Genomic DNA, 24,178 nt, shown 5'->3' with positions numbered 1-24,178 from the left:
TATATACTTGGTTTTCATGTTTTCTCCCATGGGTTTTCAAACTCTTGCAATATAACTAATTCACAGAATATCCAACCTCAATATGTCAATCATTGCCCCTTCATATATATTTACATAATGAGGACTTATGCACCTGGAATTCAAGATTAAAAATTGACAAATAAAATAAATATCTTTTATTTAATCACATGTACATAGCCCTATGTGTTGAAGCTGTTATTAAATACTTTACTAATATCAATCTATTTAATCCTTATAATAATTCACCCTGGCTGGTGTGGCTCAGTGGATTGAGTGCTGGCCTGTGAATCAAAGGGTTGTTGGTTTGATTCCCAGTCGGGATACATGCCTGGGTTGCATGCCAGGACCTCAGTGGGGAGCGCAAGCACACATTAATGCTTCTCTACCTTTCTCCCTCCCTTCCCCTCTCTCTAAAAATCAATACCTAAGTAAATAAATAAATAATTCTATGAGGTAGGCTCTATTATTATCCTAACTTTATAAACTGATAAGAACAGATACTACACTTGATCTTAGCCATGAGGCGGAGAAGCGATATTATCCTAACTTTATAGATAAGGACACTGAGGCACAGAGAAGTTAAGTCACTTGCCTCAGGTTACACAGCTAGTAAACCTTAGGTTTAGGATTTGAACCCTGTTTTAAAAAATCAGTATTTTTTTAAACCATGCTGTACCCCTAGAGCAGAAAAATGATGTCAAAAGACAGGGAGAGAAATATGAATGTGAGAGAGAAACGTCTTGTACGTGCTCCCACCAGGGACCAAACCCTTTGTCTCTCCCAGGATATCAAAATCCACACCAATCGTGGGAACCCTAAGAGTCTGATTCCAGAGTCTGGGCCCTTAAATTCTTTGCCACTTGCTTTTCATCTTTGTTCAGTTGATATTGAAGGAAGCATTGAAAGAGAGAAAAATAATTATCAACTATTCACATATGTTAAACACCTAGAGTGCCAGGGCTTCCACATGTATTTATTTCAATAATTTCATCACCATTAGTACTTTTTAAAATGATCATTAAAAAGATTTTTATAGAACACTTAAATATGGGAAATTATTTCACTTAAATACAGGAAGTAGATGCTATTATTATTGCCATTTTACAGATCATGAAAGTACAGATTTAAAAGATTAAGTAACTTGTCCTGACCAGTGTGGCTCAGTTGGGCATCATCTGGTCAGGGCACATGCCTGGGTTCCGGGTCTGGTCCCTGGTGGGAGCATGTACAAGATGTTTCTCTCTCACATTCATATTTCTCTCCCTGTCTTTCTCCCTCCCTCCCCCCTCCCTAAAATAAATAAATAAAATCTTTTTTTTAAGTTAAGTAACTTGCCCAAAGTCACATGGGTAGTAAGTTGTAAAGCTGGGCTTCAAACCCAGGTTGACTGGCTATAAAATTCTTGTATTTAACCACAATACTCTCTTATCTCCCTGACCCTGTGTGGTAGGAATTATGATGCTATTATTATTAATAAAGCACATGATTATTTATTCAGAATCCATTCAGAGGATACTAACCACTGACACTATTATCTACCACTTTGAAGATGGGAAAATGGAAACCACAGAGACTAGATAGATATGATGCTGACCCAATGAAGCATCAGTCTAGTCACTGGGAGCTAACTGCAGGCTAATTTGTGGAGCAAATTAGTGTTTCCTTTGGAGTTTCCAAACTCTTTCAAACACTTTCCTCTCATCCTAGTAATTCTGATTCCCCATAGTGCTATTAGAAAATAATACATTCTCTCCAAATTATTATGGCTCAATTAAGAACTCAAAATGGGTTAGAGAGGACATGATAAAATATAAATGTGGAGTTCTAAGAATGCTAATGCTGTCAGCATCAAAGACAGAACATTTCAGTTTAATTAGAATTTCTAACATTTTGAAGAACTCCTGCCACCCAGGGCAGAACAGTGGGGAAACTAGAAAGTTTGTGAGAACTTTGATTCAGAAATGAAGAAGTACGGAAAACATTTAAGAGCAGACAACTCAAAGACTCTGATTTAATGGTAATAAATATCCAAAATGGAGTTTAACTTATAGAATTTCTGTTGAACAAGTCCAGAGATATTAAGGTTCAAGTAATGCCTAGATGAGTAGGCATTACTCATCTAATGCCTAAAACTGAAAGGAATGGTTAGCAGCAAATACCATGTAGTTCACATATTATATTAATTCTCACAATTGCCTTACTAAGTAGTTGTGACCAATTTGTTTTCTGGGTGAGGGGAAAGGCTAAGAGTATCTAAGTCTCTGCAGTAGGAAATAGAATATACACCTAGTTCTATCTGATTCCAAAAATCAGTATTTTTTAAACCATGCTGTACCCCTAGAGCAGAAAAAGGATATCAAAAGACAGGGAGAGAAATATGAATGTGAGAGAGAAACATCTTGTACATTCTCCCACCAGGGACCAAACCCTTTGTCTCTCCCAGGATATCAAAATCCACACCAGTCGTGGGGTACAGAGATGAACTACCGCATGCCAGAGTGAGAAAAGGAGAAACCAAAAGTTGGTTATTTGCAAATTGATAACCCATGGTCTATCATGACAATAAAGAGTAAAATTTAGGTTACGTGACAGCTTTCTAGAAAATATACAACTTACACAAATTGACATAAGAATAAAGAAAGAGGCAAAGAGTCTTGTCTCATATGGGCAGTGAGTAAAATTTCAAAAAATAATTTTAAATAATGATGATTAAAAAAATGATCTATAATTTAAAACTTTTCTACAAAGGGACCCAAGGCCCAGATTACTTCACTAGAAAATTTTACCAAACATCTATGGGAAAAATAAAACCAACCTCAAAACTCTTCTAGGGCATAGGAGGAGGGGACATCCCCTATGTTGTTTTATGCACTAGCATAACCTTGATAACAAAACATGATAAATATAAAAGAAAGTAAATAATAGGCTACTCATACTCATCAATATAAATTCAAAATTTCTAAACAAAATATTTGCAAACTGAATATAGAAATATATAAAAAGAATAGTATATCACAACCAAGTTGGATTTATTCCACAAATGAAAAGTAAATCAATCACTGTAATGCAACACATTAATGGAGAAAAAAATCTAAAAAATAATATGATCACATTAATAGAAGCATAAAAATATTTGCTAGTTTTCAACATAGACTCAAAATTTTTCAAAATCTCTTAGTAAAGTAGAAATAAAAGGAAAAAGCCTTAGTCTTATAAATGACGTCTATAGTAAACCTCAGAGTAAAGTAAAGTAATAGTAAAGTAAACCTTTACTATTATTATACATAGTAGTAAAAAGTCGGAAATTTCCTCTTTAAGGTCAGGTACAAAAAGGGATCCCATTAACACCACTTCTATTCATCATTTTGCTAGAGTTCTAAGACAGTGGAGTAAGGCAAGAAAAGAATAATATAAGGACTAGAAAAGAAGAAACTAAAGATATGTGAATTCAAAGTGATTTACAAATAATGTAACTACACATATAAAAAATCCAAAAGAATCTACAAATAATAATTAAAAGTATTCATTTTAGCAGGATTGCTGGGAAAATGTTATATTGTAAAATTCAATTCTACTTTTTTGTACCAGCCTTCCAGATAGAAGGTTCAGTTAAATAAAAGGGAGAGGACAAGACATTCCAGGAAAAGGGAACATTATAATAATAATCAATGTTTACTAAGTCTAATTATGTGTTAGTGACTATTCTAAGTGCTTTACATATAATACTACATTTAATCCTCAAAACAATCCTATGAATTTGACAGATGAGGAAATTAAGTCACAGAGAGGTTAAATAACTTTCCCAAGATTCAGGCACAGAGAGGTTAAGTAACTTGCCTAAGGTCACACAGCATGTAAACGACAGAGGCAAAATTTAAATCCAAGGAATCTAACTTCACAGCCTAGGCTTTTAACTACTTTGCTATACCACCTCACCCTATGAGAAATACTGTAACATAAGAAAAGGTACAGGCTTGGGAATGAGATTATTTTGGAACAGTAAAAGAGGCTGGCTAAGGCTAAACTATGTGACATCCTTCCTCTTATAGATGGGCAGTGAGTGGGGTTGCAAAAAATAGCTTAAGGATGATCATGCTGATGATGCTGACGTAACAGGGTGACTGACAACGATGATGATGACAACAACATGATGACTGATGATGATGATAATGATGCTGATGTAACATGATGACGACAGGCTTCTAGAATTCCTGTGAGCGGACAGAAGACTAGATTCACTGTGCACACTGTAAAGAGCCGAGGTAATGACCCCATTGGTACAATTTTAAGAAAAGAAGATAGGGAGACGTACTGAACAAGCAAATGCTGGGAAGAACTTATGATGTGCTGATCATGCGGTGATTAAGACAAGCTGGCTAAGGATCCAGAAACATGAACACTTCACTTGATAAAATTAGAAACAGCTACAGAAGAACACTTTTTCCATCAGATTGGCTTCAAGAATATCTTCTTCATTATTCCTATTCCTTCGATCTGTAAATTTTGGCTTAAATTTTACTACAGATCAGCCTCTACTTACCTTAAAGATACAGTAACAAACAATACACACACTCTCTACCCTATAGGAGTCTAAAGTGCAGAACACAAGTAAACAAATAATTATAAAGCATGAGTGCTATTTTTTACAGAGCTAGCATTCATTGAGCACTTAATCAGACAGATACTATTCTAAGTATATTGTATATATTAACTTATGGGATCTCACAGTGATTTCTGTGAGTGAAATACCCTTGTTATTGCCATTTTCCAAGTCAGAAAACTAACATATATTCTAAACTCAAATCTGTTACTGGGTACAGTTGTGGCTTGTCTCTTTATTTTCTTAATAGTATATGTATTTCAAAGATCAAAGTTTTAAAATTTGGTGAAGTAAAATTTATCGACTTTTTCTTTTATGGTTGTGTTTTTCATGTCCTATCAATAATATTCTTACAAAATGTTTTCTTAAAGAAATTCTATAGTTTTGGCTCTTATATTTAGATCTATGACAGATTTTGAGTTGAATTTTGTATATGGAAACATAAGATCTCTAGAGAACAGACCACTTATGACTTTGGAGAATGTTTTTTAATTCCATCTTTTATTTTAGAGAGAGGGAAAGGGAGGGAGAAAGAGAGAGAAACATCGACGTGAGAGAGAAACATTGAGTGGTTGCCTTCTGTAGGCACCCAGACCAGAGACTGAACCTGCACCCCAGGCACGTGCCCTGACCGGGAATGGAATCGGCCACCCTTCAGCTTGCACTCAGCCGAGTCACACTGGCCAGAGCAACTCAGCATTTTATCGCCAGTCCTCATACCCAGTTCCCACAGGGCAACAAAATGGGGGCCTGACCTGATTCTGCAGCTGCAGCTGGGTTAAAACCACAGTGAGACCCCAAAATTGTGAGACTCGGTTTATAAAAGGACTGATGGCAATCTTACCATTCTCTTCTCCAGGAAATGAGAGAAATTTTAACTCTGAAATGTAAACAAATCATCTCTGGGGAAGGGGTAACGAGTCTCCCTTTGTTTTTCCTCTTTTATCCCCAGCTTTCACCCAAGGGTGGTACGAGTGAGGGATGTGTGTAGCAGGCCCAGGGTGCAAAAAAATTCCCAGGACCAGGGAAAAGACCCCCTTGAGAGCCAGAGAATGTGGGGGAAAGCTTTTATTTCTTCCTGTTTTTCTTCTCCAGCCTTGTCCTAAGGTTCATCCCAGGCCTGGAGCCGCAGCACAGTAATCGTGGTGGTGCAGGCATCAGAAACCCAGCAAGATGACCTATCATTCTAAACAGAGAGAGGAATTGGGCAAAGGGACCCTGTCATCTAAAGACTGCAGGGGAACCCTGTCATTTCTTCTCTCTTTTATCTCACTGCTTGGCCCCCACAAGTGGCCCCAGACATGTACAACTGAATGGCAATGAGGTGGCTAAAATTCAAATAGAAACCTGTCTTTAGAACCACAGGGCCAGGAAAAGAGGCCCAAGGGAGTCGAGCGTAGAAGGGAATCTTAGCAGAGAGATAGAGAAAGGGATTCCTAATTCTCTGTATGAACTGGCCCATTCCTGGGCTCACCCCCTCACCTGCACATGCTTAGAATTGATCCAGAGCAGCAGATTCAAGAAACTCAGGGAATCCCAAGCAGGATAAATGCAAAGAAAATCATGCCAGAGACATCTAAATCAGACTTCTGAACACCAAAGCTTTTTTCTTAAATTTTAACAGCAGCCAGAAAAAAAAATGACACGTTACATGAAGGGGAACAACCATTTGAATGACTGCTGATTTCTCCTCAGTAACCATGAAGAACAGAAGACAGCATACTAATATTTATAAAAGTTAAAAGAAAAAGAACTATCAACCCAGAGTTCCATATTTGGTGAAAATACCCTTCAGGAATGACAGTGAAAGACATTCTCGTATGAAGGGAAAACAGGAGGATTTGTCGCTATAAGACCTGTTCAAAGCAAAGTGATAAAAGGTCTTCAGTCTGAAAGGCAATTATACCAAAGGGTCACTTGGAACTTCAGGAATGAAGGAAGAAAACAGAAATGGTAAATATCTGGACAAACATAATAGACTCTTTCTCTTCTATAATTTATTTAAAATATGCCCCCAGTAGGGGGCACATGAGAGCCAACCCGATCCAATAGATGTTTCTTCAAATCACATTGATGTTTCTCTCTCTGCCTTCCCCTCTCTCTGAAAACAATTGAATAAAATCTTTTTTAAAAATGTGTGACTATTGAGAAAAAAAATCATAACATTCTCTGGTGGGGTTTTCAACATAGGTAGATATAATTCTTAGACTCCTGTAATATAAATGGTGGAGGGTAAATAAATTTATATGGTTTAAGGCTTAAAAGAAAGGGCTGGGGAAACACAGAAAATAAAAGATATAGTAATGTGCAGAAATGTTAGTCAATGCACTTTCATGAAACTTACATGCTGTTAAATCTTTTCAATGAAATTTGATATAACATATAAATGTGTTGATGTTGAGGGCAAATGGATTTAAACTATTTTGATGAATAGATGAAGAGATTTTTTCCTACATTGCTAAGTTTTATCTCTCCCTTATTTATCAACTTCAAGTAACTGCGTTAATATATGGGAACTTCCAGTAAAGACGGAGGTGTAGTTAGACATGCTTCACCTCCTCATGCAACCATAGAAAGAATTACAACTAAACCTCAGATCAACACCCAGAGCTGTCAGAAAATCAAACTATGGAAGTCCAGCAACCAAGGATTTAAAGAAGCCACATTCATCCATACAGGTAGGAGGGGTGGAGATGCAGAGATGGGTGGAGAGGCAAGGAGGTGCAGTGTGGCATGGAGAGGCTGGTGGCAGCGGAATGGGTGGTCCCACATTCACCTGTGCTGGATAAAAATCTGAGAGGGATACCTTGGGAGTGAGCAATCCCAGCCCCATGCCAGACCACACAGCCCAGGGTTCAAGCACCTGGAACATAAATCCCCATTACTTCTGACTGTAAAAACCAGTGGGGGTAGGGACAGCAGAAGAAACTGCTGGGTTTTCAGGAGACTCCGCTTAAAGGGCCCAAACAATCTTAGAAAGTATGCAAACCCACGCACTCTGGGATTCAGCACGAGGGCAACAGGTGGAAGGGCAACAGTCGCGTACAGGGAGTGGGTGAAGTGACTGGAAGTGGGGCAAGTGCCCAACAAACCTCCAAAAGCTAGGCAGTGGCACTGTCCCCTCTCTGAGCCCTCCCCGCACACAGAGCCACAAAGCAGTGAAGAGGTTGCCCTGCCCTGGCGATTACCTAAGGCTCCACCCCACACAATATACAGGTGTCTTTTCTAAGACAGGGAGTCAAAGCAGCTCTACCTAATACACAGACACAAACACAGGGAGGCTGCCACATTGAAGAGATGAAGAAACATGGCCAAATTGAAAGAATAGAACAAAACCCCAGAAAAAGAACTAAACAAAACCAAGATAACCAACCTATCAGAGGCAGAGTTCAAACTGCTGGTGATCAGGATGCTCAAAGAACTCATTGAGGACAGCAACAACATAAAGGAAGAAATGAAGGATACACTACGTGAAACAAAGAAAAACCTCCAGGGAACCAATAATAAAGGCGAGGAAGCCAGGATTCAAATCAATAATTTGGAACATTAAGAAGAAATAAACATTCAACCAGAACAACAAGAAGAAAAAAGAATTCAAGAAAATGAGGATAGTATTAGGTGCCTCTGGGACATCTGCAAACATATCGACATCTGAATCACAGTGATGCCAGAAGGAGAAGAGGAAGAGCAAGAAATTGAAAACTTATTTGAAAAAAATAATGAAGGAAAACTTCCCTAATATGGCAAAGGAAATAGACATACAAGTCCAGGAAGCACAGAGAGTCCCAAAGAACTTGGACCCAAAGAGGAGCACACCAAGACACAACATAATTAAAATGCCAAAGGTCAAAGATAAAGAATCTTAAAAATAGCAAGAGAAATGCAGAGAGTTACCTACAAAGGAGTGCCCATAAGACTATCAACTGATTGTTCAAAAGAAACTTTGCAGGCAAGAAGGGACTGGCAAGAAGTATTCGAAGTGATGAAAAGCAAGGACCTACAACCTAGATTACTCTACCCAGCAAGGCTATCATTTAGAATGGAAGGGCAGAAAAAAAGGCTTCCCAGGCAAGCAAGGTAAAGCTAAAGGAGTTCATCATCACCAAGCCATTATTACACAAAATGTTAAAGGGACTTAAGAAAAATATCAAAACTATGAACATTAAAGTGACCACAAATTCACAACTATCAACAAACTGCATCCAAAAAACAAAAATAAACTAAGCAAACCACCAGAACAGGAACAGAATCATAGATATGGAGATCATTTGGAGGGTTATCAGCAGAGAGGGGGAGGGTGGAGAATGGGGGAAAACGTACACGGAATAAGAAGCATTACTGGTAGGTACAAAATAGACAGGGGGAGGTTAAGAATACTATAGGAAGTAGAGAAGCCAAAGATCTTATATGCACTACCCATGGACATGAACTAAATGGGAGGAATTGCTGGAGGGAAGAGGGGTACCGAGTAGAGGGGGACAAAGGGGGAAAATGGGGACAACTGTAATAGCATAATCAATAAATATATCTTTAAAATGTGTTAATATATGTACCATAGTTTGCTACATATTTTCTAATCATGTACCTCATAAGCTTAATTATTAAAAGCCACTAAGTTAAAATGATGCAGGAACTAACAGAATTAGTTTAGACATTTTTATAATGTTGTAAAACCAAGAATGAATCTATATATTTTTCTCCTTACCTAATTCATAATAGTAAAACATATTAAATAAGTATTGTTTATGAATTTGAGGATGATGAAAGGCACAGTATTTCTTTATTAAGTATGTCTAGGTATGCATTTAAGTTTGGTTTTCAGCTCTCAGGAATAACTACATAAGAATCACATATAAAGCCCCAGCCAGGTGGCTCAGCTGATTGGAGGGTCATCCTGTATACCAAAAGTTTGTGGGTTAGATCCCAAGTCAGAACACATACCTAGGTTGTAGGTTCAATCCCCACTCGGGGTGCATATGGGAAAAAACCAATTGATGTTTCTCTCTCTCTCCTCCCACCTTCCTCTCTCTCTAAAAATCAATGAAATATCCTCAGGTGAGGATTAAAAAAAAAAAGAATCACATAAACATTCTGTAATAGTTTTAATCAGTTTTTTTGAAATCATAATAAAAATTTTTCCTGTACATTTAATGAAGAATAAAAGGATGTTATTAAAATTGATTGGTGCAGAATCAGACAGGATAACAATCAACAAAACTGCATGACTTACAACAACAAAGGCTCATTTCTAACCTAAGCTCCATGCACATCGTGTCTGGCAGAACAGAAACTGCTCCTCATAATCACACGGGGGCCCAGGCTGATAGAACAACAGCCTCTGAGCCAGAGGAAAAAGAGAGCTCTGGAGAGTTTCATGTGGGTGAAGATGACACTTCACTTCTGTTCATAAGTCACTGGCCAAAGAGTCCTATGGCTTTACCCAACTCCAATTGCCATAAAACGCACTCCAACCTTATGGCTGGAAAAAGGGAATGGGAAATATTTGGTCAATTGTATCAATGATTTTCACAATATGTATTTAACCTTTGTTGACTAACATATCAAACATAAAATTATGCATGACTGTTTTGTAGGTTATTCCATTGTAATGTGAAAAATATAAATGTCTCTTAAAATAATCCATTTTTCACTTAAAATAATCAGTGTCACTAACATCTGCTACATTGGCTCTTCAAAGTTGCCTTTCTTTCCAGATAATGACACTTCCTAGGAAAGTATTGAGAATAGCTGAAAAAATTCTGTACTTTTAAATACATGGGTAAAAATGGAGGGATCAAAATTTTCTTCAGTGCTGGCTTTGCTCTGCTCTCACCAGACTCTCCAGCAACAATTCACTTCTTAACCACAGAGGATGGAAGGCACATGATGATTAGAGGGAACTCACTATTCCTCCCATACTCACACTCACACAGTGTATCTGTTTCAGAAAATCACAACAAATATCCACTTACTGCATTTCTTTCATCTTTACTTTTTAAAGAAGAGAAAGGGATAGAAACATCAATGTGTGGTTGCCTCTCATGTGCCCTCTGCCCCCCCAACTGGGGACCTAGCCTGCAACCCAGGCTTGTGCTCTAGACTGGGAATTGAACCAACGACCCTCTGATTCGCAGGACCAATTACTGCATTTCTAACAGCCATACTTCACCCTTATCAGGGATGCATGTAAGACAGGAAAAGACAGGCAACGTAAGGGCTCATAGTGTCTTGACCAATTAAGGAAGCTTCCCTGGAATCTAAAGCATGTTGAACTGCCCCATTGTTTGTTATCTTGGAGGGCTTTTCACCCTAGATGAGCGATACACCTTTCTTTGATAAAGTAAGAAAAGAACTAATGTAAATGCAGAAGTAGAAGGCAAGAACCTACCTGATTCTAGGAAAGAGTACTTATAGGGAATCTATAAATTAATTTACTTGGAGGAGTAAGTATCCATTTGCCCTTTGAACTATGCTACACAATAAGAACTTGAAGTTGAAGCAAGCTTCAGTTCTTGCTCTACTAATGGTAAGGAGTATGTGCCATGCAATATGATGTATAACGAAATTGCTTACAGGGGAAGCTTTCTATTTCACCACAAGCTAGAGTAAGAAGTATATTTTACATTATGGGCCAACACACGCATACATATTGTTTCACGAAACGGTAATCACCCTCACTACATGTAATGCACTCTGATATTCCCTACTCTAATGTCTTTTAATGCTGGTCGCAACCAACTAAGTTGATTTCACAATCAACCAATGATTCATAGCTCACGATTTTAAAACAACAAGCTATAGAAAATAGAAATATATAAGGCAATCCCTAATTACAAGAAGTGTCCTTAAAAGAGCCTTAGCTTGGCCCTGGCTGGTGTGGCTCAGTTGGTTGGAGTGTCCCCCAGTAAACCAAAAGGTCGCGAATTTGATTTCCAGTCAGGGTACATGCCTAGATGGCGGGTTCAGTCCCAGTCAGGGTGTATAGGAGAGAAACATTTAGTATGTTTCTCTCTCATCAATGTTTCCTTCCCCCTCTCTCCTCCTCCCTTCCCCTCTCTAGGATCAGTGAGCAAGTCCTTGGGTGAGGATAAAGAAAAAGAAGAAGAAAGAAAAAAAGCTTTAGCTTAGAGGTACAAGCGAGTAAACTGAGGTCTCGAAGTCAACTAAAAGTCAACATCTATAGGATGAAGTTTTACTCTGTTATGTTAGTTTGCCCACCCTAACTCCACTGGTCAGTGGGTGACCAATTTCCAGATTGGAGTGATGTGACCCCAAGTCAATGAAGCTGGAAGAATCAAAGAACTGATTCTGCCCTAGAGCCTCAGAGCCTCTGCAGGGAGCATGTCCTGTCAACAACCTTGATTTTGGCCCAGCACTACGGCCTCCAGAGACAGAATAATCTTCTTTGAAGATTTTATTTGTTTATTTATTTTTTAGAGAGGGGAAGAAAGGGAGAAAGAGAAGGAGAGAAACATCAATGTGTGGTTGCCTCTCACACACCCGCTACCAGGGACCTTGCCTGCAACCCAGGAGTATGCCCTGATTGGGATTCGAACCAGCGACCCTTTGGTTCGCAGGCCAGCTCTCAATCCACTGAGCCACACCAGCCAGGGCTTATTTCAAGCCAAAAAAGCTTATGGTATTTTGTTACAGCAGGCTCAGGAAACTAATATGAACCCCATTAACTTGACTTAAAGAGGGTCACAGTGCAAAGTGCCCAGAGTATGTGGCCACCTATAACTTTATACCTTGCTATTTTTCAAGAAAGAGTTATAGTAAAAAAAAAAAAAAAAATTTAAGAGCTATGGTAGCATACAGAGGTTCACAAACATACTAACACAAATAATAACTAGGTGAAAAGAGAAAAACCAAAGACATATCCAAAATAGAGCCAACAACAAAGTTTATGCAAATATACATATAATAGTTCTTGCCATGAGTCCACTGCAAATTTAGCTTTAAACGTTCTAACAGCAAATGTACAGAGGAAGCCTCCTTGTTTACATGATTCAGTGGCCATTAAGTAAAAGCAAGCCAACTCCACAGAAACAAAAAGGAGGTGAAATTTCTATCCAGAAGAGTTTGGGGAGCTGAGCAATGCAAAATAAGGTGAGGGGTATTCATTATACCATGTATAAATATAACTGTAGTAAACTTCTTACACCAGACCCAAGTTTCTGTGGCTACTTAGTAGATCATAGAATAACAACATGTTAGAACCTAAATGATTAAAGCAAATTCTAGCACAGATTGATGTCAAAACACAAAATTCTATAGAACGGAAGTACGTGTCAATAAAATACATTTTAGGTATACAGCTCACTGATGATTTGCCTTATTTCTAGGGTACATTTTAGAGTATTTATGAAAGGTCTTGAATAATACTCAGAAAATAAGCAGTGTCCTCAAACTATCACACATTCGATAAATGTTTCATACAATGTCTACAGGATGTGGCTTGCTTGAGAGTAGATTTAGTATGGAAAGAAATACTTATTCAGTTTCTACTATCTGCCAAGCAGGGTCTGGGTAACTGCTGAGGAGTCAGATAAATATCCCAACCCTATCCCTGAAGAAGCATCCAGGCCAGCGGGGGAAGAGGCACACATAGGGCTCCCAACAGGGCCCCTAAGCCAGCAAGGGGGTATCAAGAATGGCTTTATGCGGATGATACTAATCGCCTATTGGAGGATGAGTAGAGGAGCAGAAGGAAAGGTGTATGGCACCCCACGTGGTTCGGAACACTCTTCAGCTCCTAGAATCAAGGAGTGCCCTAGAACACTTCAAGGCCCAGGGTAGATAAAAGAAAAGAAAAGAAAAGAAAACACCGAGAAAGAGTTAGAAGGAAAATAAGAAATTGCATTTTACACTGCACAAGGCGCACACACAACCACTGCTTCAGAGGTTTGTGGGGCAGCTGTGCAGCCATTTCCAACAAAATTACAGCGAACGCTGCAGGCAGGATCTTATAGGAAAGTGAGTCTTTCTCCCGCACGACCATCTCCTCAGTCCTCCGCACACCCGGAGGCGCCAACCTCACTGTGCCGTAGCTAGCAGTTCCGGGTCTTCCAGTAGGGAGCCCTCTAGCCCCCACGCGTTCGTCTCTCTACTGCTCCCCGCCGCCGTTACCGGCGAGACTTAGAGCCGGGCTAGGGGCGGGCCTTCCGGCAAAAGGGCGCGTGGGGGAAGAAGGTCACCACTAGGTAAGGCTGTGCTTGTCCTCTGTGGGGGTCTGTGGTGAGGTGTGGACGGTGGCTGTAGAGGTCCTGCGGCCGTGCACAACCTTGAAGGGTCGCCGAGAACGGGACGAGTCCATTTCATTAGTAAGCAGCTTGGAGGTTTCGCCGGTATCACGCAATCAACTTGGCCTTTTCCTGCGTAAATTGGGGGATTTTCCAAATGAAGGACGCTAGCACAGTTCCCTCTCCCGCACAGTGACTGTCTTCCTGTTTAGGAGCTTTCAAGCCTCAAGTTTCTGTGCTCACCAGGGGGCATTTTGCACCGTAGTTTTGTGTGGGGCACGCAGATTAACTTTGTTACCAGTTTAAGAAAAATATAATAAAGTGATAATTTAAATGAAATTCTTTAAATACCCTGCCGATTCTTTGTCAGGTGACTTGACCCCAATCCTTCCATCACTGGCAGGCACGATCCAGTCAGTGGAGGGGTTTGGGATGTTCTTGTTGAACTGAATAAAGCAGATAATATATTCAGAGCCATTCATGCCTCTATATGGCCCAGCAAAATCATCGGCACCGGGCTTCAAAAATAGTCAAGCGTTGCGTTTAGATTGTTTTCCTGCGAAACGCGTGTGCGCAGTGTGCGTGAGTTCCTTGAGGCCTGGTGATTATTAGGGCAGGCACTGCGCCAGGAGTTTTACACGTCAGCCTCACAATGCAGGAGGTAGTGTAACTGTCCTCATGGACTAAATGAGAAAACGGAGGCAAAGAATACAATGCTACTACTACAGAGCCCACACGGCCATTAAAGAGCAGAGGCCAAATCCCAACCACATTTTCAGCTCCAAAGCTGGTGTACCCCACCAACCACTGGTTTTGGAGAAAGGAGGAAGGTCTCTCCCCGCCAGGAGGTACGCACACCTACACTCCCATTTCAGCGTACATTCCTAAGTTCCATGGGATTCACCACGCTGGATATCCAGGTTAAGAACTCCTGCACTTTTCAAAGAAAAAAAAAAAGGCAAACGTAATCTATAGCCAATATTGAAATAAACAATGAACCGGACCTTTTAAGTGCTTCAGACCTATCAGAAAGATCAAAGAAACTTGCCCTTTTATGCCAAGGTAAAAACGTGGGAATTTTCTTGTGTGGGCTTAATATGTTTGAGTAATTTGTTTTTGCTTAGCATTTTCATCTACAGTTCATTTTTATTCATGATACTGTTTTTTTAGTTCACGTTGAAAGAAAAGTGATTTAATTGTACCCATTAGAATGGCTTCATGTGAATAAAAGTGTAATTGATATGTAAATTATTTGCCTTTTACTTTCATGCCTTTAACAGGGTCCTCATATTTTTTTAAAGATAACATTGAAAGAATCTGCAAAGATGCCTACCAGGGTCCTGAAAAGTCCTAAGTAAGGCTTTCAAACTTTCTTAAAAAATTTAAAGCTAGTAAAAAAAGTGGCAGTTTGCCAGTCTTGGAACCAGTATTTATGGACAGCAGAACTGTTTAGCAGTTTTAGCCTATATGAAAAAAAAGAACATCAAGCTCCTATGCCATTCTTAATCAGACACATGTGCTGTGTGGAAGGAGACTACAGAGCAGTAATTGGTAATTATTATAAGCATTTTCAGTTTCCTTCTATTTATCAAGTGGTTCTTTGTTTCTACTACATTCCCTTTCTCCATCATAAAAGTTTTAGGACTTGGATTTTGTGATATAACCAAATTCCATTGGGTTCTCATGAGACCTTATGATTTATGAGCTATGTGTCCCAGTAATGTGCTACATTCTAAAGTGGGCATGGACATAACTTAGCATCCTGTGTTGTCTTCAGTGACCACTGTCTTAGTAAGTCCCTTCCTCCTTCTTATCTGTCAAGTTACCAAGCTGCTGGTCCCCTCCCCCATTTCTCTGGCTGTCAGTCTTTGTAATAAGGATATTATCCCAGAGAGGTACAGGTCTAACTTCATGGAATTATCTCCTCTTCTCTCTCTCTCTCTCTCTCTCTCTCTCTCTCTCTCTCTCTCTCTCACTCTCTCACTCACTCACTCACTCTCTTGCATGATTAAATGAGGAAATGAGGACAGGAATAAACAAATCTGTCTGAATGAACATAAGCACCAACTTACCAACAGATTTAGATTTTTTTTTAAAGGTGAATACCATTTACCGGGTGCCACTGCCTTACTTATTTCTCACAGTAGTCCTGCGAGCTTTGCTTTCCTAAAAGGAAACTCAGATTGAGAGAGAATCCTGAACCTAGCTAATGGTTCCTAGGCCACCTTACAAATAACTGATTGTAAAAATAGCATGCAATTGCAACAAAAATATATTATGATGCCATAACAGTAATTAAGCAAAATAAAGTTGATTAAGAAACAGATTTGTTTTCCTCTGATGTTTGGAAAAACATAACTGTAAAGGCGGGAAGCAGAAAAGATAAAGCATGCAAAGAAACTTTGTAACTCTGAAGGCAACTAACTACTGGACATTTGCAAGGCCTTTGGAGTTTAAAGCACAGATTTGTTAACTATTTTCTATTTATACATTAAACCAGCAATTTTCAACCTTTTTCATCACATAGTTCACACAAACTAATTACTAAAGTTCTGTGGCACACCAGAAAAGTACATTTTTGCCAATCTGACAAAAATTAGGTATAATTTTGATTCATTCACACCGTATGGTTATTGTTGTATTGGCTGTTGTCATTTTTTTCTTTGACAATCCAAAGGGAAATATGTCAGTGCCCCTGACTAAACAGTCAGGTATTTCATGTTTTAAAAATTCTTGCGGCATATCAGTTGAAAATCGCTGCGTTAAACAATTAATGACTTTTTTCCTCATTGATAAAAATACACCCCCAACCCATCCCCATTCACATAATGGAGCAAGTGTTGGGAGTGAAGGGAATCTGGGAATCAGGCACGCTGAAAGGAAAAGGAAAAAAGAAAGAGCAGGACTTGCACAGACCCAGGTTTGGGGGTAGGGGGAAGGCAGAGGCCTTGGACCTGACAGTTCTCCCGTTGCTGGCCTTCGGGTGGCACTGTTGGCCCAAGATTGCTTGGTTGCTTTCAGAATGGTAAGTGGGTTGAGACAGGCAATTCAGAAGTTGGTTTGAGGCCAGCCTCTGCTCTTTGAATGGATCTTAACATGGACATGAAATATTCCTTAATTAAAACTGGTTCATATTTTGTTTGTTTTTTTCTTGCTTGAGCTATTTTGAAATTTACTTGGTGTTATGCTTGTTTAGGAGGGGGTTTTGTATATTTCTCCCACTAGTTTTTCAATATAGGTTTATGACTTTTTTCTGTTTGGAGATCCACTCCTTTTAAGTCTCAACTGAACTATCCCCCAGGATGGTCTCTTAGCAGATTTTCACCTCACTATGTACAAAAATGTCACATAACTTAGCATATTCTGCCAGTAGAGATAGTTATTCCACCAGCAACATTCTTGGTTTTTATGTATAACCTATGTAGTTTTTGATAAATAGTAGCTATAATTCCTGTATATTACAGATGCCATTTATATACCTATTTCAACATTCTGTGCCTCTGAAGAAAAATATTACTGTTTTCAGCTAATAAGATCTTAGCTAGTTTGCATTAAAGTAAAATATATGAGATGGAAGATAAGACAAGTAACATCACAATTCATAAGTGCCCTCTATTTAGGAATAAGATGAATCTTTTGAGCTCTTCATTTTATTTCCATAAGACTACTGTCTCTGTTTGTTTTTTCCCAAATGGCTCTCAGTCTCCAGGCAGAATTCAGCCCAGCAACCTAGAGGCTAAATGACCTCATCACTCATTAGCAGTTCTCAGCCATCTGGAGCCCTTGAGGAGATCCGTGTTCAAAGGGCTGATAATAAAGACAACAGCATAATTATTTCTCTGCCATGATTAAACCTTTAGACGGCAAGCAGTCAGCATATTTATTCTGCAGACTGCTTAGGTGGGTGTTTTCTGAAGGTATAATAACGCTGGGATAGGAAAACTTGTTTCTCTACCCTTATCTAGCCTACGAATAGGTAAACTGACCATCAGTAAATAATCTATTGAATCACAAAATAGTTCATTGTAAAAAGGGCAGTAGAGCAAAGAAGCAATAGTATGTGAACACCAAATGTAAAAATTACAAATGTAAAACATGCAAAGGAAAACAGCCACTTGTACTGTGGATATTTCTCAACTCCATGGCATGTCCTGCCAAGAACATGAGTGGATTTGCATATGACTTGCTGCATTTTGACTTTCTAAGGTGTTCATTTGGTAACCTAGGTATTTCTTACAATAACCTGGTTGTCTTCTCATTTTCTGTAGGGACTCCTGCTCCTTGGTGCCCCAGAAATGTCTTCACTCTCAGAATATGCCTTGCGCATGTCTCGTCTGAGTGCCCGGCTATTCAGTGAGGTTGCCAGGCCTACTGATTCCAAATCCATGAAAGTGGTGAAACTCTTTAGTGAGCAGCCTTTGGCCAAGAGGAAGGAAACTTATGACTGGTACCCAAATCACAACACTTACTTTGCACTCATGGGGATACTGCGTTTTTATGGCCTCTACAGGTAATGACACACACACACACACACACACACACACACACACACACACACACACACACCAAAAAAAAAACCCAAAGAGCAACCTGTAAGAGATTTTTGTAGTAGGTAGGAAAAAGAAAAAAAAAATAGCCTTTCTGTCTTTATAGTTTTGTGGATCTTATAATAGTGCCCAGGTAGTTCAAAGGGTACAATTTGGGGGGGAAAGGCTTTCAAAATATCCATAATCAGCATACCAAAAATAAAAGGAAACATGCACTTACTGGGAGGCATATTTTAATTATGACTATAATGTGACTTAACATGGACTAGATACTGAGCTACAGAGAGATGTTTCATCAGTACGAGCATTCTAGGCAGATGCAGCGGAAACTGGTCTAAACACTGAGCGATTCCTATTGGTCAGATGAAGAGAGGCCCTGTTCCATGGCCCCAGTTTGCCTCCTAGCTGGCATGGGGGAGCCTCCTTTCTTTCCTGCTGGCAATTTCGTTGGAGTTCTTACTGCCTTCCACCCTCTTCTGGATTTGTAGTTAGTACCATTTTTGATATACTGACATGGCCTAAGTAAGCTGTAGTTCACTGTTAAGAATAATGTGTAGTAGATATTAGAATAAAATAATGTGTAATACTAAGAATAGTAGGCTCTTTCCACCATGCAGTTGTATGCTTGAGTATGTATAGGAAGTGGGAGCTTAGAACGATATACAACTCTGGGAAAAAAAATAGATCGAATAATTATATGATCATTTTCTTTAAAAAAAAAAGTCTCAACAAACTAATATATGGACGTTACAAAAGAATTCAAATAGTGCATAATTGTTTAAAGTTAAAATGCCTACTTTTTAAAATTTAACATGTTTTTAATTGGACTTCTATTAGGGCAACAAAACAAAAATTAATTTGGGACTGTTCACTCTAGTGTAATAAAATTACTAGTTCATCCCAGATAGCTAAAGATTGCTCTATTCATTTATCGAATGGATATTTTTAAGTACCTGCCATGTGTGGGCACTTAACATGGGCACAGGGGAGCAGCAGTGAACAAAATAGGATAGATTTTCGTAGTTAACATATTATTAGAGATTATAATCTATGACATATTTTCAATTTCTGGAATTGCTTTTGGGGCAGTTTCCCTTGCCATTTGTCTGGGCACAGAAGATAAAAATTAATTTTATTATGGCCCAAAAGAAAATATCACTGGAAGGCAGATCTCCTAAGTAGGAAATTATAACCCATAACAAAATCATATTCAGCTATTTTAATGTGTCTGTTTGCTGCCACTTTCTTTTTGTTTGGGGAAAAAAAGCCTTGATTATCTTTGGGGACAGGGAAAAAACACTTTAGTGATCCACAGGAAAGCACAGTTACTTTCATGTGTTTAGTTACGGTAAACGGTTCCTTGAAAGCAAGGCCTACTGTGGTGTCAGGCAGGATGAAACTAGACAACCTCCAGCGAAGAAAATGTTACTCCAAGACCTGCCAGGGGAGGGAAGCACAGGCACTCAGAAACAGTGGACCATCTAGTCCAACAGGTACTTGGGCCATTTCGTCAACAGAGACAAAGATCCCCGACTTTGGAGCTTTCTTTCTGGCTGGAAGTAGATGGAAATGAGGGGAGAGAGGGTGCTCAAGAAGGGGAAACATAGTAAATCATTAAATTATGTGGTATGTTACAAAGTTGGACATCCATGGGAAGAAAACTAGTAGAGCCAGCTGGGCAGGATCAAGGGTGCTGGCAGGCACTCGGTGGGCGGGGAGCGGACAGGTCACAGTATTAAACAGGACTGTCAGGGCTCGCCTCATTGTGAAGATGAAGGTGGTGAGTGAGCCCAGTGGGACCTGAGGAAGAGCTTTCTAGGCAGGGGCAAGAGCAGAGCAAAGGCCCTGAGGCCAACGTACACCTGATACGTCCCAGAAGCAACACGGTGGTAGGACTCCAGGCAGACATGAAGGGCTCTAAGGACCACAGGAGGACTCTGGCTTTTGTTCTGGGTGAAATGGGGAGTCATTTGCAGGGTTCCGAACAGAGAGGTAATATGATGTGACTTATATTTTAGAAGAGTTACTCTGGCTGCTCTGTTGAGAACAGATTATTTGGGGCAATCATAGCTAATCCCAACGAGATCTGTTGTACCCATCATGTCCGTGGACTGAAACAGCATACCCTATAAAACCACTCTTTTAAAACAGCCTGGGGAGTTAAAAGTTGGCCAGCAAACCCCACTCTCACATTTAATGCACATGCCATTACTGTCCACACTTTACAGATGAAGAGATGAAGATTCAGAGAGGGAAGGTCACACAGCTACTAAATGGTGGAGCTGTGATTTGAACTCAGGTTCAAATGGGTTCCAAAGCATACATATTTAAATACCAGCCCTGGCAGGTATGGCTCAGTGGATTGAGTGCCAGCCTGCAAACCAAAGAGTCACCAGTTAGTTTCCTAGTCAGGTCACATGCCTGGGTTGTGGGTCAGATCCCCAGTAGGGGATGCTCAAGAAGCAACCACACATTGGTGTTTCTCTTCCCTCTCTTTCTCCCTCCCTTCCCCTCTCTAAAAATAAAATATTTTTTTTAAAAAACAAATATCACACTGTTCTTTACGTATTTGATGTTAGAATGAAGACATTTTTACGCACTCTAGGCAGGCTTCATCTTACACCCCGTCCACGTGTCCAATAGTCCTGGCTGCCTTGACCCCCAGAGTACCTGTCTTTTGATTTGGCTTCCACCTCCCTTTCCCCTGCAGCCTTCTGATGTGAATTATCTGCTGCCATTAAGGAGGCTTCTGCCACACTGTTCCTCCTTGTCATAGATGCTACTTCCTGGAAATTTGGGGGTCTCCATGCAGCTACTAAAGTTTTTACCCAGTTTCTGCCCCTCTCAATGTTTTGTCTTAGTGTTAGGGAAATTTGGGGTCATCATTAGTGTCATATCAGAATTACATAGGCTTACATGGCTAGCCTAGGGATTAACTGCTATTCGTGACATTGTTTCTATGAGGGAGAACTGTGACTTAGAAAGGAACTTTTGGAATACAGTACACTGTGTGTTGGGGACTCCCTGTCTGCTCACCAACCTGAGCATATGCTTTGTAGAAGTCAAGGATTAATTACCAGAACCACCTAAGGAAACAATGCTGCATTGGTGTACTTTTGCAATCTTTAAAAATACTGGCTTATTTTTTCTTTCTCCATTCAGAGATGAGCATCAGGACTTCAAAGATGAGCAGCTGCGTCTGAAGAAGCTTCGTGGAAAGGGGAAACCGAGGAAGGGAGAAGGGAAAAGAGCATCAAAAAAGAAGTAGCGTTGGTCAATGCAGAGAGAAAACTTCCTCCTTGGCAACTGAGAGCAGGAGAAAGAGTGTTTATTGTCTTACCCCACATGGGAGGAGTGTAAGCTTGTATTTGGAGGAGCACAATCATCTCCATGCTGAAGTCTGACCCACTTAAATTGTGACTGGTTTCTTGAACACATTCTAATTCTACAAAATTATTTTGGCCTTGGTTTTGTAATCCAAGGTTTACCTCATTTCCTAAAGAAAAGAATGCATAAATTATTGTTGAATAGCTTGTTCGGGGTGAGAGTGGGATGTTGGGGAAGTGGAAGGGAGACATTAAACAAGCACCCTGTAGTCTCATTACTCCCTCTTGCTTTCCTACATAACCAGCCCTGAAGTCTTTCATCTCTGGCTGTTCAGCCACTGTCTCCACCACCAAGCTCACAAAGTTTATGTGCCTCTCCACCTACTCCTTTGAGAATATCTAGTAAGACTTGCGGGTTAAAAGGCTGTACCTGGTAAGAGAGTATTGAGTATCTGCTGTACACAAGGTACTGGGACCCTGGAAATACAGTGATTAACAAGAGAAACATCCCTGCCTGGTAGGACTTTCAGTACTGTGGGAGAGACTAATATTAGCTAATTATATAAATACATTGTATTAAGTGCTACAAAGGAAAAATCCAGACTTCTAGGAGAGGGTGGATGGATTGATCCAGAGAGATAGCAAGAGGTCCAGACCTCAGTAAGGAGTTTAAAGAAGGCCTCCCTGAAGAGATGATATTTAGCAAGCTCTGAAGGATGAGTAAGAGTGAGGCAGAAGAAAATGATGGGGAAAGTGAGGCACAGAGAACACCTGCAGGGGTGTCCAACCTTTTGGCATCTCTGGGCCCCACTGGAAGAAGAAGAGTTGTCTTGGGCCACACATTAAATACAATGCAACACATAATCACCAAAAAAAATCTCATCATGTTTTAAGTAAATTTACAATTTTGTGTTGGGCTGCATTCACAGCCGTCCTGAGCTGCATGCAGCCTGCGGGCCACAGTTTGAACACCCCTGAACCTAAGGCAAGACGTCCTGTTCGAGGAATTGAAAAAAGCCCACTAGTACTGGTTGGTCATAAGGAAATAGAGGCCAGATCACGAAGAGCTTTTGGCAAGTTCTATGAAAAAGCTTGGACCTACCCAGAGATCAGTGTGTGTGAGATGTTTTTTCTCTGAGAGAGAACTGTTGTATACATTGAGTAGCTAGCTGCTCATTTTATTATATTCTCGCAAGGAGACTGGTGAGGCTATGAGAGCTGCTCTGATTATTTTCCCAAGAGTTGTTCTGAAGATCTCTAGTAAGTTCTTCTTTTTTTAATATGGTAAAAAAAAAATTACCATCTTAACCATTTAACCCTTGTTTCTGCCTCAGAAGAAAGCACAGTGCACAGGCAAGAGAATATATAGCAGCTACAATTTTCTTTCCCTGCAACTTGAGAAGTATTGGCAATAAATGCCCTGTGAATAATTCCTGAACCAGTAAGAATCCCACTACATGTATTTATATAAATGATATTTTCAAAAGATACATAATCCAGGTGGTATGGCCAGGGCCTATATTATAGTCAATAAAAACTACATAAATTGGATGATTTGTGTCTGATAGATGTGAATTACCACAGAAGAGTGAGACTCCCTAACTCTGATTGCCTGCCCATGTCTGACATGCTAGCTGCGGAAGACACAGCTGAATAGACTTGTCTGTAAAATCATGTGAACGAGCATGTGCATGTTGTAAAATTTTAACAAGATCTCGGGGATTGGCTCAGGAAAGTGCAGGTGCACTCTTGGCCAGTGCATCTGAGCCTGGTGGGTGGATGACTAGCCCAGGACGTTGGGCTGACAGGCTTGCGGCCGGAAGCCGGTACAGAACCTCCCAGTGGGTGTTCTGGTTGATGTCACTTCCAACTTTTAGAGAAGGCCTAAATGATTGGAACCTAGCAGAATTAACATGTTACTTTAAAGAGAGTAACTATATTAAATACTGCAGCCAACCTGAGTCAGAAAACAGAATTGGTGGGTGGTTCCCTGATGGACCCAGAGCCTGCAAGGGCCTTAGGGCGGTTTCACAGGAAGCTCGTAGACAGCTCCGCAGTACATCAGTGTGCCACTTTCCCTGCTACAAGCCAGAAACTAAAGCTAAAATACATTTACATGAGCTATACCCTAAAACCAACCGATAACACTGTGTGACTCAATACAGCCAGTACTGAACGTGCAGCAGGTGAAAAGTAGAAGACAAGACAAAGGGTTAACTCTTGGCGCCATGGAAGCAACACGTTTCAGGTCACCAGTGACCAAGGGTTAAGACAAGGACCAACTGCAATCGGGGGAAAAACCTTTAACTACAGGTGTAGGCTAGTCAGATTTAATAGTTCTCTTGTCAAGACCAAAACTATTTGTTTTCCCTCTAGTGTTTGAGTCATTCACAGTTCTAGTGAAGTACCTTCAGAGCCATAACCACAATGCACCAATGCAGG

The 24,178-nt window shown here is 40.0% G+C and overlaps 1 protein-coding gene and 1 pseudogene across 1 annotated transcript; one reads left to right on the top strand and one right to left on the bottom strand.

Annotated features, from left to right (window-relative positions):
* Positions 1-330: 330 nt before the first annotated feature.
* LOC112299943 (U2 spliceosomal RNA) lies at positions 331-557 on the bottom strand (annotated as a pseudogene).
* A 13,139-nt stretch (positions 558-13,696) lies between these two features.
* On the top strand, positions 13,697-23,287 carry MRPS33 (mitochondrial ribosomal protein S33). Its single transcript, XM_024555051.3, has 3 exons — positions 13,697-13,824; positions 18,132-18,373; positions 21,573-23,287. The coding sequence occupies exons 2-3, from the start codon at positions 18,159-18,161 to the stop codon at positions 21,676-21,678; spliced, it is 321 nt and encodes a 106-aa protein (XP_024410819.1). The 5' UTR covers positions 13,697-13,824; positions 18,132-18,158; the 3' UTR covers positions 21,679-23,287.
* The last annotated feature ends 891 nt before the right edge of the window (positions 23,288-24,178 follow it).

Source organism: Desmodus rotundus, chromosome 6 (assembly GCF_022682495.2).
Source record: "Desmodus rotundus isolate HL8 chromosome 6, HLdesRot8A.1, whole genome shotgun sequence".
In the NCBI taxonomy this organism is placed as follows: Eukaryota; Metazoa; Chordata; class Mammalia; order Chiroptera; family Phyllostomidae; genus Desmodus; species Desmodus rotundus.
The sequence above is the reverse complement of the archived record's forward strand: the minus strand, read 5'-3'. Positions and strand labels throughout refer to the sequence as shown.

What these genes read in the sequence shown, in the direction of transcription:
- MRPS33 (XM_024555051.3), top strand. Translation starts at nt 18,159, where the DNA reads ATGTCTTCACTCTCAGAATATGCCTTGCGCATGTCTCGTCTGAGTGCC. An exon ending in CGTTTTTATGGCCTCTACAG is followed by an intron (nt 18,374 to 21,572) that starts GTAATGACACAC and finishes TTCTCCATTCAG; the next exon opens with AGATGAGCATCAGGACTTCA.